Source organism: Hemicordylus capensis, chromosome 1 (assembly GCF_027244095.1).
Source record: "Hemicordylus capensis ecotype Gifberg chromosome 1, rHemCap1.1.pri, whole genome shotgun sequence".
Taxonomy (NCBI): Eukaryota; Metazoa; Chordata; class Lepidosauria; order Squamata; family Cordylidae; genus Hemicordylus; species Hemicordylus capensis.
In genome coordinates this window covers 332,626,838-332,644,548 of record NC_069657.1, presented here as the reverse complement: position 1 = coordinate 332,644,548, position 17,711 = coordinate 332,626,838, and the positions used below count along the sequence as shown (strand labels likewise).

At 45.0% G+C, this 17,711-nt stretch overlaps 1 protein-coding gene across 2 annotated transcripts in view; it reads right to left on the bottom strand.

Annotated features, from left to right (window-relative positions):
* CDC40 (cell division cycle 40) overlaps positions 1-17,711 on the bottom strand; it is a 105,161-nt gene that overhangs the window by 58,932 nt on the left and 28,518 nt on the right. For both annotated transcript variants that reach the window (XM_053300753.1, XM_053300835.1), the window contains exons 2-3: positions 4,688-4,774; positions 308-437 (exon numbers count right to left, since the gene is read on the bottom strand). In XM_053300753.1, the coding sequence (XP_053156728.1) occupies positions 308-437; positions 4,688-4,774 (217 nt within the window). The remainder of the gene's footprint in view (positions 1-307; positions 438-4,687; positions 4,775-17,711) is intronic.

The following is a 17,711-nucleotide window of genomic DNA, read 5'->3' as shown; positions in this document are numbered from 1 at the left end:
TATGACATAATTGAAAAACAAGCTGCAATTGACTGTGTACTGACCCATGGATAAAGAACCCATGGCTTTGAATAGGACACAGCATGTGAATGTTGCTTTTTAAATTTGATTCCTTCTCTCATCTTCTGAACTAGCTAACTTCTAGGACAAATAAGTGAGCACATTAAAAAAAATGTTTTTGTAATATTAAAAAGGAAAAAAAGATAAATTTGAACAGTCCTGAAGAGTTTGCAGCTATATCATAGTACAACCATGAACAAAAGCTGAAAGGCAGCCAAAGCGCTAGCTGTGAAGAAACATATCTTACCATAGGTTGCAAATGTTCTTCTCTGTTGCTCAAACATGAAATCATTAATGTGTGCTGGTTCTGTATATCCAGAAAGCATATTCCTAGGTGCAGCCATCTGCTGAGTTCTAAATGGATTCACTGGCCCAAACTGTATTAAAATACAACAATCATTATAAAAATATTCACTAAATAGCACCAACAAAATATGGCCTAGAGCAGACAAAAGGTCTGATAATCACTTTAATATTGTTGCCAATAGTCCATGGGCCGACAAGCCCCCATCATTCTTCCCTTTAATGTTAACCATGAAGGCGGGCCTTCTCTGTAGTGGCCCCTGGGTTGTGGAATGCACTCCTGGCAGAAATCCACAATTTGAGTTCATTATTAGCCTTCAGGAGAGCCCTTAAGACCTATCTGTTTGGCTTGGCCTTCCAGGGCTTTTTAAACTGTTTTTAAACCGTAAAGGTTTGGCCTGGTTTTCCAAGGTTAAATGTTTTTAATTGTTTTAATAATGGATTTTTGTTGTTTTTATAGTTTTAAATTTTAAGAGATAATTGATTCAGTTCTGTTTTAATGTAAACCGTCCTGAGCCATTTTTGGAAGTGCGGTATAGAAGTCAAACAAACAAACCAACAAACCATGGTATAGCATTACAGCTTCACCAAGGTTAATACTAACCTTGATTTGCCTTAAATCAGGTATGCAAAGCCTGATTAAATCTAATGAAAGGTTAGCATGTTATCCTCAAAGCAGACAAAATGTTACACCATGGTTAACACTATAATAGGAAAACTGGGAGAAATCTGAGTGAGAGTATGCAAGCCCATGAAATGCTCCTGATCGCTTAATCACAGTTCAGAGATTGGAAAACAATACATCAGCACCAGTCCCCAAAGTTTAAGTAAAGCTCTGTTGTAGTACAGCTTTTGGTTTCAAGACATCTTCCCTATCTAAAAATGTTCTACTAAAGCTGTACAAAATTCCAACAGAGACCCAAATGATTTGGCTAGATGAAATAATACGCTCTTCATAAATTAACTACAGTCATCAATATGAAACAATTATAAGCCAAAGAACACTTAAAGTTATCAGCACTGAAGTCCATAACCAGCATTGTCAAAAGTAATGCAACACATTTACTGACTTGAGGCTTCTTTCATACATAAGGCTTCTTTCATACATGGTTTGCTCCACCCAACCCTTCAGAGACACCAGAAACACCTCATAGTGCTAGATACTGAAGCATTATTCCTTTATTCTCTCATGCTTTTAATACAAGATGAAGCTCCACACTTAGTATTCATATACTTTAATTTGTGACAGAGTTTTTAAATAAAAACAGAACAGAAAATTTATACACACTTTACAATTAACTTATCTTTGCTTCAGATTAATTTTTGCCCTGAGGAATGCAGACCATTATTACTGATTGGCTATACCTAGAAAACTGCCTCAAGCTTAAAGAAAACAACTTCCAGTTTTGGACAGCCATGATTTCAAGATTTTGACAGCTGCATGTATTAAAGTTAACTATATAATATTTTTATACCAGTTGCTTATTCCCAGAGGTGCTTTTCCATGAGACATACCATTTCCAAGATTAAATTATTTTTACAGTACAGCTATTTGACAGCTTTTATATAGCAGAGATTATTCTCCCCTAAACCTCAGTGTAATTTACTAGGTGATCCCCCCAAAAGCATATTCCTTTTTAGAATTAGTTAATTTCAAAAGGGAAATTATGGTGTTTTCCATATACTCAGCTGTTGCTCATATATTTATTTATTTATCACATCGATATACCTACCACCTGATATATACATCTCTAGGTGGTGTAAAGTAAAAGGTAAAGTTGTGCCGTCGAGTCAGTGTCAACTACTGGCGACCACAGAGCCATGTGGTTTTCTTTGGTAGAATACAGGAAAAGTTTACCATTGCTGTCTCATTGCAGAATGAGATGATGCCTTTTGGCATCTTCCTATATTACTGCTGCCTGATATAGGTGTTGATAAAACAGGTATGTCTAAAGAGCCTTTTTAGACAGAGAAGTAGTTATTCTGACAGGGAGTGCATTCTGAAGCCCTGGGGCAATCACAGAGAAGGCCCAGCTCAAGTTGCCGCCTGATGAGTAGTCGACAACTGTAACCGGACCTCCCCAGATGCCGCTCAGGGCTTTATAGGTAACTAGCTGAACCCGCACAGAGCATCTGTGCGGTAGTTCACTTCCTTTTTGCGTTCAGTTGGGAGAATTCGTTTGGCTGGTCCTCCCCCCCCGCCCGTGCCTCTCATCGCTCGCTCTGTCCCTCCCCCCCACCCGTGCCTCTCATCGCTCGCTCTGTCCCTCCCCCCTGCCCGCGCCTCTCATCGCTCGCTCTGTCCCTCCCCCCTGCCCGCGCCTCTCATCGCTCGCTCTGTCCCTCCCCCGCCCGCGCCTCTCATCGCTCGCTCTGTCCCTCCCCCCGCCCGCGCCTCTCATCGCTCGCTCTGTCCCTCCCCCCGCCCGCGCCTCTCATCGCTCGCTCTGTCCCTCCCCCCCGCCCGCGCCTCTCATCGCTCGCTCTGTACACTCCCCCCACCTTCTGCCCTACTCCCCTCCCCCCAGGCCTTCTGCCTCAGTCCCCTCCCCCCATCCTTCTGCCCCAGCTTGCTCCCTCCTCCGTTTCCACCTCTTTCTCTCTCTTTTTCTCTCTCTCATTCGTGCTCCCCCACCCCCGCCTCCGCTTTTTAGCCTGCTTCTGTTTTCCCTGCTGGCCATTGCCGCATCCTCCTTCCTCTAGTCCCTGGTGTCGGGCCGCCAAGCGTTCAGCCAGCTCCTTCCTGCAGCCCTCCCTCTAGAGAGCATCTTCCGAAGCGGCCAACTGTTTGTCTCTGCCCAGCCAGGCTCCCCCGCTTTCTCTCCCCTCAGCTTCCCCCCTCCCTTCTGCCCCAGTCCGTTCAGTTCTCCTCTCCACTTGCCCACTTTCCTTCCTTTCCTCCCCAAACGGCCACTTCCCTACGCAGCCAACCGCTGCCCAGCCAATCCGGCGTCTCCAACGCCCAGCCAATCCGCTGGGTTGCCGGGACGCATACAGATCCAATGTTTCATTGAAAGGGTGGGGGACAAGCAGCTTGTAGCATATGCACTCAATGCAGTGTTAAACCATGATTTAGTGCCATATGAATTAGCCTAAGGGAACCAAGAGATTGTACTCCTCTCTCCTTCTAACCATGCATGAAGATGGAGAGAAAGCTTCTGCTTTCACTTTAAGAACAAACCAGAGCTCCACATTACATATGAATTGTGGTTTGCTAGCTAACCAGAGTTAGAATATCAGACTGTGGTTTGATATTCTAGCTTGTTCTTTCTTAGTTAGAAAACAACCCACAGTTCTGAGTTCATACATATCTTGGAACTACTGTTTGCTTTAAAGTAAAAATGAAAGCTTTCACTCTCTTCTCCTTGTGTGCAAGAAAGGAGAGGGGAGCTTGTAAATCAACGCTTCCCTTAGGCCGGATCACATCGCTTTTAACCATGGTTTAGCATGTCTAAACCAGGCCAATATGTAATTCCATTTATATAAGAAAAAAGAAATATCCCTGGCTATTTAATAATAAACTAAGAACAATACATTATTTTCTGTTATTCATCATTACAACTATATAAAACTATATATCCAGATTACTTTGACCAGAACTAGAGATTTATTTTGAGTGCTCCAACTCCACATGCTTTTTGCCTGATTTACACCCAAGCTCAGCCCCATTCCAGTACTGAGCAGCTTTGTTATGCAAGGAAGAGAGACGGAGATGAAAAAGGACAAGTGAATATTTACCAGGATCTCAATTTGATTATTTGAAACTTGAATTTTGTATTATGAAGATCCACTATAAATCCTTCAAATTTCACTCAATTTTTTTCCACTTCAGATAAAAAATTACATATATTTGAAACACACAATGTCATTTATATTTAAATACTGTATGTATCACATCATTTTTAAAAAGAGCCCTTTGACATAAGATTTAATAATTTACTGGATATTCCTTTCTGAAGACTCTTTGAATATAATCAGCTAACAATGAAACTCTGGTAAAACAAAACAAAACAAAAAACATTAGTTGGGCCGGGCACAGAGCATCTGCGCCTAGAGACGAAAGTTTGGGGCGGTATACAAATTCAATCAATCAATCAATAAAAATAGTTCTCCCCCTGCCCGCCCCCACCGTTGCCTTCTCCTGCCCGCCGCTGCCACTTTCTCCCCCCACCATCTTTCCCACCTTGCCTGTAAGCCTGCTCACTGCCGCTTTCCTTTCCCCCTGCCAGCAGCTTGCTCATGAACTCTCAAGAGAGCTGCCACACATGGGATTAGCGACGGATACACCTTAGAGAAATATGTAGATAGAAGATAGTTTGCTTACCTCAGGTGCAAACATGGTGTCAAAGGTTGGATTATACTGAACTTCCTTGGTAGTTGGATCAAGGTGAACTCCTGTTTCCACATCTTCCTGGAAAAGTAGTGACAGAATGTTATGGATGACACATCTTAGGTATCAAACAGCACTCACAATATTCTCTGCTTTTAATTCCATGGTTTTTCTCTCACACTTGTAGCACATGCTCTCTTTATTTCTCTCTCTCACACATATCTAGGCAGTGTCCATAATCCATGTAGAACAAGGCACAAGATTAAAAGGCGGTTCTATTGCTTTCAAATGGAAGAATTTTTGGTATCAGCAATGCTCCAAATTATCCACACTACTCGCTATCTTTTGGGGAGTGCAATATTACTTCCTCCAGCACTTATTTAGTGCTATAGTACAGAACCAGCCATGTGGGACGTTGCTTTATGAACAAGTTCTTAAACTAGCCTTTAAAATGATACCTGGAACACGCTCTAGTCAGTGCAGGGTGAGTGCCTATAACCAAAAGGATATGAACTATACAGATGCAATTTCACTGGTGCAGCTAACTCCTCTGGACTTGATGCATCACCATTGCTAAACCACTACTGAATAAGAGAGATTGGTCAGTATTTTCTTGTTCTTGAATGAAGGTGGCCTTCAAAGCTATGTGTACTCCAGGCTAGAATAATAAAGCTCCTATGCCAAGGAAGCAACTGCTGTAGCAGTTTCCTGCACTAAGCAGGACCAGGATGTCTCCAAGGTCCCTTGCAACTCTAAAATTCTATGAATTCTGAAACTCTTGAGTTCTGTGATAGATGAAATTTTTATATACAGGAGGGCCTTGTTACTCACAGACCCACCATCCATAGTTTTGCATATCCGCGATCAGATAACTGACACCTGACCTTGGTATATGTGCGGGGGACGGGGAGGGTATATGTGCGGGGGACGGGGGAAGGGTTAAGTTCATGTATCAGAAGATTAGGGGTGGCTGGAAATGACCTCAGAGGTCAATTCCAACTGCCATTTTGTGCTCAGGAGCCATTTTGTGACTGATTTTTTTTTTTAGATTAAACCCACGATTTTTTGACAAAGAAACAGCAGAATTGATGCTTTTGGTGGGCACTGCTGGTCCGCTGGGGACCCACAAAGCATGGTAGGCCACTTCCCCGTGTGTTTCTAGGGCCATTTCACCCATTTTCCGGTCATTTTTCCAACTTCCTGGAACCTAACATGCACAATCCCATTGCCCCAAATGACTTAGTATTCATGGTTTCTGTATCTGCAGTAATTGCAGATAATAGAATCTCCACAAGTACTGAGGTCCTCTTGTATTGCAAGTTTGAATAATTCTTCTGTTTCTCCTAGTTATGGGGAAAGCTTTGCACGTCACTGAAGATCCACACCCTGACCTCTTGGAATTCTACTGAACTTCTCTCTGCATTTGGAGATTTCATTATATCATTTCTTGGCTATAAGGGAACATAGGAAGCTGCCTTAAACCAAGTCAGACCATTGGTCCATCTAGCTCAGTATTGTTTACACAGACTGGCAGCAGCTTCTCCAAGGTTATAGGCAGGAATCTCTCTCAGCTCGATCTTGGAGATGCCAGGAGGGAGCTTGGAAACTTCTACATGCAAGCAAAGAGATACTCTTCCCAGAGAGGCCCCATCCCCTAAGGGGAATATCTTGTAATGCTCACATGTAGTCTCCCATTCAAATGCAAACCAAGGTGGACTCTGATTAGCAAAGGGAGATTATATGGATACTAAATTTGACACCCAGAATCAGATTCTGAGGGACTCCTGAACTTCTTTTGGGCTGAGAAGTCCCAGAGATCCGTCATAAAGTCCAGTGATCATATACAAACAATGTTCTGAAGACTGCTATATCAACATCAGAGACGACAGGGCTGGTGGAAATTTTTGGAAAAGTGTGATCAATGAGTAGATGGATAGCTAAGGACTGAATGGACCATATACAACTGTCAGTTTCTTATACTTTTGCTTGCACTGATTTATGGCTGTATACATGAACATGTGTGGGCTACACCACACAGAGAATCTGCCCTGGGCCTCAAATATAAAAAGGTGCCCAAAGGCCTTAAATGCTTGGTTTCTCTGGCCTCACAAATGACTGCTCATTCTACATTTTTGCTGTCCAGGATCTTGAAGTCTATTAGTACAAGACACACAACATTAATACAATAAAAGAGAAGCAATGCACAGTTGTGAGACGATAACATCCAACACCACATTTACATAATCTGCACATTCAACCATACAATGAAAATTTGAAAACATTACCCACTGACATTATATGAATACACACCGATTATTGCCACAGCAATAATGGAAAAGGTAGAGGGATGGCGTATATAATCCTGAAAGCGTGTTTCCTACAAGAAGTACACAATGCCTCCACTAATATGTTTAATTAATACTTTTGTTTGTACTTCGAAATTTGTTCAAGATAGCTGCATTTTCCTTTATCTAAAATTCTCCTTTTATTAAAAAGATTTCTTTGATGGGAACTTTGCTATCTACTTCAGTGAATTCAGTTAATCAATTTCTTACAGAAGCACCACCACAACCACAGTGGTGGGGGAACATAAAGTTGGGTGGGATGGAAAAGTCCCAATGGCTGCAGTCTGTAATGGGAGTGCAGGAGGTAGTAACTGCAGATGTAATTAGATTAGCCTCTGCTAGGTGCAAAAAAGATTTCAGTTTGCACTAAGGACCACATAAAGGCCATGTTTGGACAAAGCCAAACCATAGGTAAATGTGCCAGAGGTTCACATTTGTGGTCTTCTAAATGAGTGAAACTGTGGATTTGTTATCCAACCATGGGTCCGTTTTTGCTTCAAAAATTTAAATTGAACCTTTGGTTTGTAGTGAGTTTCGTTGCTGAAACCTGGGGTTAGAAGGTAGTATTGTGTTGTCCGAATTCTGCCACCACTATAACCTGGGTTTCATGCGCAAGTTCCTCTTAATACCACCAAGATGTCAGCTCAGAGCAGCCCAGAAAACATCAGTTCTAGGGTAGCCACGTTTCTCACTGGCCGCCTCTCGGAGATGACACCTCACCCTCTGCCGTCTCCTTTCTCCTCCTGCCGCTGCTAGGCAACAGGGATGCCACATCCCTGAAGTTCTTGCATTTAAAAGGGAAAGGAACACATTGGCGAATGCCTGATTTCCCTTGTTTCTTATGGGGCCCCCTTGTCCATCTCCAATAAAAGGTTGGGATGACAAGACGGGGACATCAAGAGAGGTCTCCAGAAATTCAGGACTCCAGTGATTTGTGCACAAACACATGAAGCCCCGGTAACACAAGAAATTGAATTACTAGGTTGTTTTCCCACAAAGGGCACATATGCTGGGCGCTAGGAGAGTGATACTACGGTGCTCTGTTTTAAAAGCAAATCTATTTGCCATTGGTGGCTAAAAGTGGCCTATAAAATAACAATAATTTTAAAACTTGTATAAGTTTTGTTTATTTAAATGTGAGTCCATCCCTGCTTTCTTACTCTTATCTTGTAAAAGGTTCCCCATATATTTTGATAGTCACGCAGCAGACAAAGCTACATAAGGAATACACCTGCAGAAATCCCAGCCATGACAACCCTTCTGCAGTCCCGTCAATTAAAGAGACAACATGTTGCCAAACAAATCTGGTGTCTGTGTTTGTCCATTGCACTTGCTCATTAACACTGGGACTTGTGTGCTGGAAGATGGTGGGAGGCTAGCAAGTCAGGTTTTCTGAGGCAAGTCTCGTGTGCTGCAATTTGAAAGACAAGGGTTCCAAGCACTGTTCCCTCTAAGCTGTGCAGCTGCATGCCTGCGCAGGAAAGTACATCCCCTGCTCAGCTGATTGTAGCCCACATGCTGTCCCTGTTAATCTCAATGAGGATCGGCATGCAGTAGCGACATTGTCAGCATTAGTGTAAACAAAGGGTTAACTTCTCTGCTTGCTGCAAGTCCCGCCCCTCTCCCCAGCAGCCTAACTGGTTCAGCTGCATTCCTGAGCTGCTTCCTGGTCACTCAGCATTTGAGCATAATTGCAGAGTGGAGGAAGCGAGAAGAGGACTAAATGAATTTCATTTCTCAAGGACAGTAAAACAAACAACCCCATCCCCAACATATATCTGTTGTTCTATTTGTTCCCCTTGCTTAAGCCACTGTGTTTCTCTTCCCCTCCACCCTGTATGAAGAGTGTGTGTACACACACAAACATTTTTAAGCAACAAAGTTCTAAAAATGCTTAAATAACAAAATACATGAGAAAATGATTTCACAATATGTTTCTCCTTATAATAAATATTTTATTTTGCTTTGTACATTAAACAGTAGTTCATATATTGTCTTTTTAATAAGCTTGTAATGGACTAAAATACCCCAACTTATTGCAAGTGGCTTCACAAATTGCTAAAATGAACATGAAGCATTTCTCCCTCACCCACCAAACGTCTTATTTTTATACACTTGCTCCATCTCAGGAAATTCATTTTAAAAGTCCTTTAAATGCTGGCTTGTTTTTAAAACCTAAAAAATTGGGTTAACTCCATATCTGAAATCCTGTTGCCCTGTTTGAAATGAAATTGGTGGCTTTTCCTTCTGTAGTGGATAGACATACATATATGAATGTGAAAAGCGACTGCCAAAGACCAAGAAACAGAAGAAAGCAAAATGGATGACAGAGTAGACAGTGGAAATTGCCAAGAAGAAGAGACAAGCCAATGTCAAGAAAGATAAACCTCAGGAAGGAACTTAACAGGGAATTTCAGAAAGCTGTTCAGAAAGACAAGGAGCAATACTACAATATCTGTAAAGACCTTGAGAATGGAAACAGAAACAGAAAAAACAAGGGAAGTTTTCCAAAAGATCTCTGAATTCAGCAGGAGGTTCCAACCTCGAATTGGTATGTAAAGGGATGCCAAAGGACAGATAGTAACTGATTCAGAGAAGTTCAAACAGAGATGGAAGGAGTATTCTGAAAATCTGTATCTTGGATGTTGACATCCCTGATCTACTCTAGATTCTAGAAGATATTCGACTTGCAAGAACCTCTAGGACAGCAAGATGAAGTTAGATCAGCACTCCGGTCATTACCAAGTCGGAAGGCTACAGGTATTGATGGAACAGCTACAGAAATACAGCAACCAACAGAAGAAGAATCAGTCAAGGCTCTAATCAAACTACGCCATCAGATTTGGAGAACGACACAGTGGCCAACAGATTGGAAGAGGTCAGTCTACATACCCATACCAAAGAAAGGAGACTTCACAGATTGTGCAAACCATCGCACAATATCCTTAATTTCACATGCTAGCAAAATAATGCTCAGGATCATCCAGTGCAGATTAGAGCCCTATGTTGAAAGGGAAATGCCGGATGTTCAAGCTGGTTTCAGAAAAGGCTGAGGAACAAGAGACATCATTGCTGATGCACACTGGATAATTGAGAAAGCCAAAGAATACCAGAAGGAAGCCAATATGTGTATATTGTACGCAGCCTGGGGGTACTACTGGACCTGGCTCTGCTTTTGGAAGCTCAGGTGGAGGCGGTGGCCAGGGGTGCCTTTGCATGGCTTCGGCTAGTGTGCCAGCTGCGTCCTTTTTCGAGAAGGCAGATCTGGCCACAGTTACCCATGCCTTAGTCACGTCACTGCTGGATTACTGTAATGCACTCTACGTGGGGCTGCCCTTGAAGTATATCCGGAAATTGCAGCTTGCACAAAATGCAGCAGCTAGGGTTCTGTCTGGAGCTGCCCGGTATGATCACATGACACCTATTCTGAAAGAGCTGCACTGGTTACCAGTGTGTTTCTGGGTCCAATTCAAGGTGCTGGTTTTGACCTTTAAAGCCCTTAATGGTTTGGGCCCGAGATACACAAGGGACCACCTGCTCCCAAGGGTTTCTGCCCGCTTGACGAGATCATCTGAGGGGGCTCTGCTCCAGGTGCCGAAAATGAGGGAGGTTCGGCTGTTGTGCATGCGGGACAGGGCCTTCTCTGTTGCTGCCCCCAGGCTTTGGAATGCTCTCCCAATGGCTATTCGCTCCTAGGACTCCATCACAGTTTTTAGGAAGCTTGTTAGATCTTGGCTTTTTATCCAGGCCTTTATGCGATTGTTTCTATTGCTGCTTCTGTGTGTTTTTATCCATGTATAGTTTTTTGTGTTTATATATTATATATTTTAAATCAGATTTGTTACTTTTAACTATCATTTTTATTACATATGTATTTTAACTTTTGTAAACCGCCTTGGGATTGTTTTTAATGAAAGGCGGTATATAAATTTAACAATAACAATAACAATGTGCTTTATTGACTACAGAAAAGCCTTCGATTGTGTCGACCATATCAAGTTGTGGAATATCCTTATGAAAATGGGCATCCCAGAATATCTCATTGTTCTCATGAGAAACCTATACACAGGACAGGAAGCCACAGTCCAGACAGAACATGGTGAAACAGACTGGTTCCAGATCGGCAAAGGAGTAAGACAAGGCTATAGACTTTCTTCTTCTTTATTCAATTTATATGCTGAACATATACTGAGAGAATCTGGATTGGAAGAAAATGAGTGTGGTTTTAAAGTAGGAGAAAGAAACATCAATAACCTGCGCTACGCTGATGACGCCACTCTGATAGCTGAGATTGTGGATGATCTGCAAGCTCTAGTAATGAAAGTCAAGGAGAACAGTGAAAAAATGGGACAACTAAATGTAAAGAAGACTAAACTAATGATAACGGGTACAGCAACCAGCCTCAGAATTGACACTGAAGTGGTGGATAGCTTCTGTCTTTTAGGATTGACCATCAGCAGTAAAGGATCCAGCAGTTAAGAAATACTCTGCAGACTAGCACTTGTTAGGGTAGCAATGAAGGCCTTGGAAAGGATATTTAGATGCCGTGATATATCTACACCTACAAAGATTAGAATCGTTCGGACAATGGTTTTTCCTGTGATACTCTATGGATGTGAAAGCTGGACTTTGAAGAAGCAAGATAGAAAAAGCATTGACGCTTTTGACCTGTGGTGCTGGAGAAGACTTTTGAGGATACCATGAACAGCCAGGAAAGCAAACAAATGGATCATAGAACAAATCAATCCAGAATTTTCACTTAAGGCACAAATGACCAGGCTCAAACTATCATACTTTGGACACATTATGTGAAAACCCAGCTCCCTCAAGAAGTCCATAATGTTGGGAAAAGTTGAAGGAAAGAGAAGAAGAGGACGACCAGCAGCAAGGTGGATGGACTCGATTACAACAGCAATAAATGCACCACAGAGAGACCTTGAAGGCCAAGTTGGACACAGATCGTCCTGGAAAGAACCTATCTATGTGGTCACTAAGAATCGACACTGACCTGATGGCACTTAATCAATTAATCAAGTAGTTGATCAAATTGGGCTGCTTTTTCTGCTGTGATAGGTGTAAAAAAAGCTATTTGAATTTGCTTCTGAGTTTATTATTATTTACTACTAGTACTACATGCTTACGATTGGAGTGCATGTGGCTAAATGTCAACATAAATATGTATATGTTAAAGATACATATACATATATTTTATTATGACACAGATCCTGTTCTTTCTCCAAACCTTTATCCTCACAACAATCTTGTGAGGAAGGTTTGGAGGAGAGAGAGAGAGTGCGTCAGTCTCACCTAGAGTCCCACAGTGAGTTTTATGACTGAATGGGGACCTCAAGTCCCCCAATCCTAGTCTTAACACTAATCACTACAGTATACTACACTGGTTCTCAACTGAGTATTGATTGCAGAAGAAAAAGGAGATTGATTTTTAAGAAGTGAAGAAAATGTGGCGAGGAGACTGTTGGATACATTTAGAAAGCATGAAAGGGTTTAATTATCAAAATGAGGGGAGGCTGTGGGCCTTAAGCAGGCCCTGTGGGCCCAAGCCCATAGGGCTTGGATCTTTTAAGTACCTCGGGCCTTATTTAACACTCTAATCTTGACAAGTAGCTAGTTTTGTTAATCTAAGGCATGTATTAGGTTCAGGATATTTGGAAGGAAATGGAAAACCTACTGTTTGATTATCAATTTATTGGGGCAACTAACACTCAAGCATTTTACAGGATAAGAGCAAGAAAGCAAGGATTAGTGATGTGCACGGTCCGGAGAAGTCCGGACCGGCACCGAAGGGGGGCCTTGTTTTTAGGGCGGGGAGGGCTTGCTTAGCCCTCTCGCCTCCTTGCCCCCGCCAGCGCCCGTATTTTCTAGTATAGGGGTGCTGGAAACCAGCTGCCCCCCTGCCGCCGCCGTGGCGGCGGCGGCGAAAGAACTCCCAATGCCAGCCCTCCCTCCCTCCCAGCTAGCTGCCCGCCCGCCCGCCCGCTCGCTCACCCGCTCACCGCATAGGAAACGAGAGGAGCTCCGGCACAGAGCTCCTCTCGTTTGGAAGGCCTCCGGCATAATGGTGTTTTGCGCGCGCCGCAAAACACGCCGTTCGCCGGAGGCCCAGTCTACCCGCCGGGAAAGGGCCGGGTAGACCGGGCCTCCGATCGCTGGGTAGACCGGGCCTCCGATCGCTGGGTAGACCGGGCCTCCGATCGCTGGGTAGACCGGGCCTCCGATCGCTGGGTAGACCGGGCCTCCGATCGCTGGGTAGACCGGGCCTCCGATCGCTGGGTAGACCGGGCCTCCGATCGCTGGGTAGACCGGGCCTCCGATCGCTGGGTAGACCGGGCCTCCGATCGCTGGGTAGACCGGGCCTCCGATCGCTGGGTAGACCGGGCCTCCGATCGCTGGGTAGACCGGGCCTCCAATCGCTGGGTAGACCGGGCCTCCAATCGCTGGGTAGACCGGGCCTCCAATCGCTGGGTAGACCGGGCCTCCAATCGCGGGTAGACCGGGCCTCCAATCGCTGGGTAGACCGGGCCTCCAATCGCGGGTAGACCGGGCCTCCAATCGCGGGTAGACCGGGCCTCCAATCGCGGGTAGACCGGGCCTCCAATCGCGGGTAGACCGGGCCTCCAATCGCGGGTAGACCGGGCCTCCAATCGCGGGTAGACCGGGCCTCCAATCGCGGGTAGACCGGGCCTCCAATCGCGGGTAGACCGGGCCTCCAATCGCGGGTAGACCGGGCCTCTGGCGAACGGTGTGTTTTGCGGCGCGCGCATGCGCGCGCGCGCAAAACACCATTATGCCGGAGGCCTTCCAAACGAGAGGAGCTCTGTGCCGGAGCTCCTCTCGTTTCCTATGCAGTGAGCGGGTGAGCGAGTGGGCGGGCGGGCAGCTAGCTGGGAGGGAGGGAGGGCTGGCTGGCATTGGGAGTTCTTTCGCGGCGGCGGTGGCAGCAAGGGGGCGGCTGGTTTCCAGCGCCCCTATACTAGAAAATACGGGCGCTGGCGGGGGCAAGGAGGCGGGAGGGCTAAGCAAGCCCTCCCGCCCTTAAAGGCATACCCCCCACCCGGACCCGGACCAGGCAGGGCCGGACCGGTCCGGCAGTTCGGCCATTCTTTGGAATGGCCGCCGGACCGGTTCGGGCACACTGCTAGCAAGGATGAACTCAAGTTTAAATAAACAAAACCTGGAAAATTTTTATTTTAGTTTATTATTATTATTTTAAAGGCCACTTTTAACCTTCAATGGCAAATGCAACTCCTTTTAAAACAGAAGACAGATAAATAGAATTGTAAAGTACACTTCTTTCCTTCCATATTTATGGTGTGTGAATGTGTGTTGTAATTTATAGTGGCAGATAATAATGCAAATGTGCCACACTGCCTTGATACTGCTACCCAGAACAAAACTCATTCTGCTCACTGATGAAAAAAGTTAGAGGGAACACTGGTTCCATGGGTCTGGACGGGCAAAGCCCGAGTTACTCTGAGGAAGGGGGTGGTGGGTTTCTTGTGTGCTTGGCACCGAGAGGGATTGAGGATTAGATCTGAGCAACACGCAATGCACACCTTCGCATGTTGCCCAGCATGCAGGATCTTTACTTAGAATCAGTGTTCCCTCTAGCAAGGATTCCCAGATGTTGTTAACAACTCTCAGAATCCCCAGCTGTAATGGCTTTTGCTTGGGGATGATGGGAGTTGTAGTCAACAACATCTGGGAATCCCTTTTAGAGGGAACACGGCTTAGAATTAGCATAGAAAATGTTTTGACAGCTTCCATCTGGGGAAGGAGAAGAGGCACATGCACAAGGAACCCTTCCATTCACAAAATACCTGATCTAGCTTGGCTGCTCAACAAGGCATCCTTTTAAAGATGTTTCATGTGTTGTCTGGTTGAGCAGCAGGACACTGGTTGCCTTGCATACCTGGACACTGTGTTTATAAAGCTTCTGTGGACAGTAATGCTCCCTCCAACTGTATAGTGTGTGCGCATGCGCACACACACCATAAACGTGATAACCCCAAGTCAGAGTTTAAAAACAGCCCTTGGGGTCCCCCCCCCACTGTGATGGTTCTATTTTTTGTACCAGTTTGAAGAGGAAGTGGGGTCCAGCCCCTTCCCCTGGGGTGAAAGCATGCAGTCTCAGCCATAACTCATGAACGGAACTGTCCCACAGGACAAAGGAATCAGTCTCAAAAGCCCTGTGGGATGATAGGATGGGCAACAGATGCATATGCCCTTCTCCCAAGGACTGCTTTCTCATGAAAGTGACTGGCCATGGAGACACGCATGCATACCGGAGGACGGTTGCTGCCCAGCCTGGTTACTAGTTCCATAAAAGCCCCAGGGAAGGGTCCCTCAGTGACACCTTTCATGGTCCCAACGACTGCCACAAACCAAGAATGTGAGCACTCCCTCTGACAGTCTGGTCTCCCTGTAACACATAGCCATCTATCTTTCTTTTTGTGTGTGTGCCCCACAGGGTCACTTGGCTAGCCAGAGATCACTCTAATCCACAGGTTGGATGCCCTGTGGCAGCCGATTCACATACGGAGCAGAGCTGGTCCCAGCCCGTTGTAGAATTAATCCCTGGTCTTTCCTAATCATCCATCTGAATCCACTCAGACACATTAAGTAGACCAGACTCCTTGGAAGTCTGGAAGGGCTGAGTGAAGGTACATAGTATGAGTTCTGTTATTAACCAGAGATACCAGGAGCGCAATATCAGCAGGGGCCTGTACAGTTGGAAGACCTATCTCATGAGAGTGCAGTCCAATAGATAGCTGAAGCACATGGTGCCTGTTCCCCCCTGATGGACTGGCCCTGTCACAAGGGGGCTGATCCCTGGCCAGCAAGCCAGCACTGGGGCAAGAGTTTGCTGAGGTTTCCTATACGGCTTGGCGCAGGTCTGCACATCCAAGAGCATCCTTTGTCACAGTGAACGGAACTCCTGGATCCTTTGCTGCCTTATATCCCCTCCTAAGAAGAGTAACCAATAATTAGTCTCAAACTTCCCTCTGGTCCTCCCCCGGGATTCATTGGCACATTCCTCAGTTTGGTTCTCCCACCTCTATGTAGATTCACACTGCAGAATCAAAACTACATTGCAATATAAACTCAATTGCAAACAATGCAAGCCACCAGCCCACTGCTCCCTTGCCCCAATTTCTTGGTTACTGTTGTCCTTCTCTCCCCCTAGACCCCATCACCATCTAAAAGTGTCCTCTGTCATCCCGTTATCAATAATTGTGCTTCTGTGAGACTCACAGGGTTGTTGTGAGGATTTTTTTTAAAAAAACCACAGCGTGTACACTGCTCTGAGCTCCTTGGAGGAACAGAGGGATATAAATCTAAAAAATGAAATGAAAGGGTTAAATTGCCTTTCCCCTGCCAGGGGTGGATGACTGATGCTGAAAAGGCACAATGGCACAGAGCACCCCCCCCCCAAAGTTGGTGGACAATGGTTGCTGCTTTACTGACATTCTGACACCTAGCCCACAGTCTGACAATGTGAGCAAAATAGGGCTTGCTGGGATGCAGCCTCTGCAGACCAAGAAGAAAAAGGGTTGCAAACCCAGAGGTTGCAAAATCACAGTTGAATGATCATCTGCAGAATGATTCCTGGCTTCACAGATTAACCGCAAGTTTGTCTACATGAGGTTTCACGCTATGTCCAAATGGGATCAAAATGTGGGAAGAGCTTTTTTCTCCCACCCACCCCTTTTTTCCTTTTTCACCCAGTGGCCCTCAATGCAAACTGAACCTGTCTTGTACCTAAATGGTGCTGAACCAGTTATGCTCCTGGACTCCATCTCAAGACTATTACAGACTAGAGTCCGTGAGGTTTTTCCATCACCCCCAGCTTTGTATCGCTCCCTTGCTTCACATCTGAAGAAGAGTTCTAGAAGGCTCAGAAGCTTGCTTGTTACTCTGTGGTATTTTAATTGGTCTTAATAAAAGTATGACTCTACTTTAGATTCCCACCCCCACCCCCATATGTATAAGCTACCATTGCACTAATGGCAATATATAAACAGTCTCTTTGCATATGATGTTTGTAAGCAGGCTACTGCACTTGATTTACTTCTGCATAATTATGATAATTCTATGGAATTATCTGCCATGGGACGGATGTGGTGATGGCCACTAGCTTGGATGGCTTTAAAAAGGGACAAATTCATGGAGGTCAGATCTATTAATGGCTCCTAATCTGCTGGCTATAGGCCACCTCTAGCCTCAGAGGCAAGATGCCTCTAAATACCAGTTACAGGGGAGCAGCAGCAAGAGAGAGGGCATGCCCTTACCTCTTGCCTGTGGGCTTCCCAGAGGCATCTAGTGTGTCACTGTGTGCAACAGGATGGACTAGATAGGCCTTGGGCCAGATCCAGCAGGGCTGTTCTTATGGACAACTCACATCATCCCTTACTATTGGTCACTTTAGCTGAGATGATGGGAGTTGCAGTCCAACAGCTGGAAGGCTGAAGTTAGAGAATGGGGGCTTTCAGCTTCCCCCTTCCAGAGGTAGGTCCCATGCCCTTCCAAGTGGCATCCCATTAGATACAAGGGGCTGGTGATGGAAGAAAATATTGTCCTCTGAATGCGTGGAAAATTAATCCTATATAAATAGGATGGTGATACAATGCCCACCTTCTTTAGGTTCTTTTTTA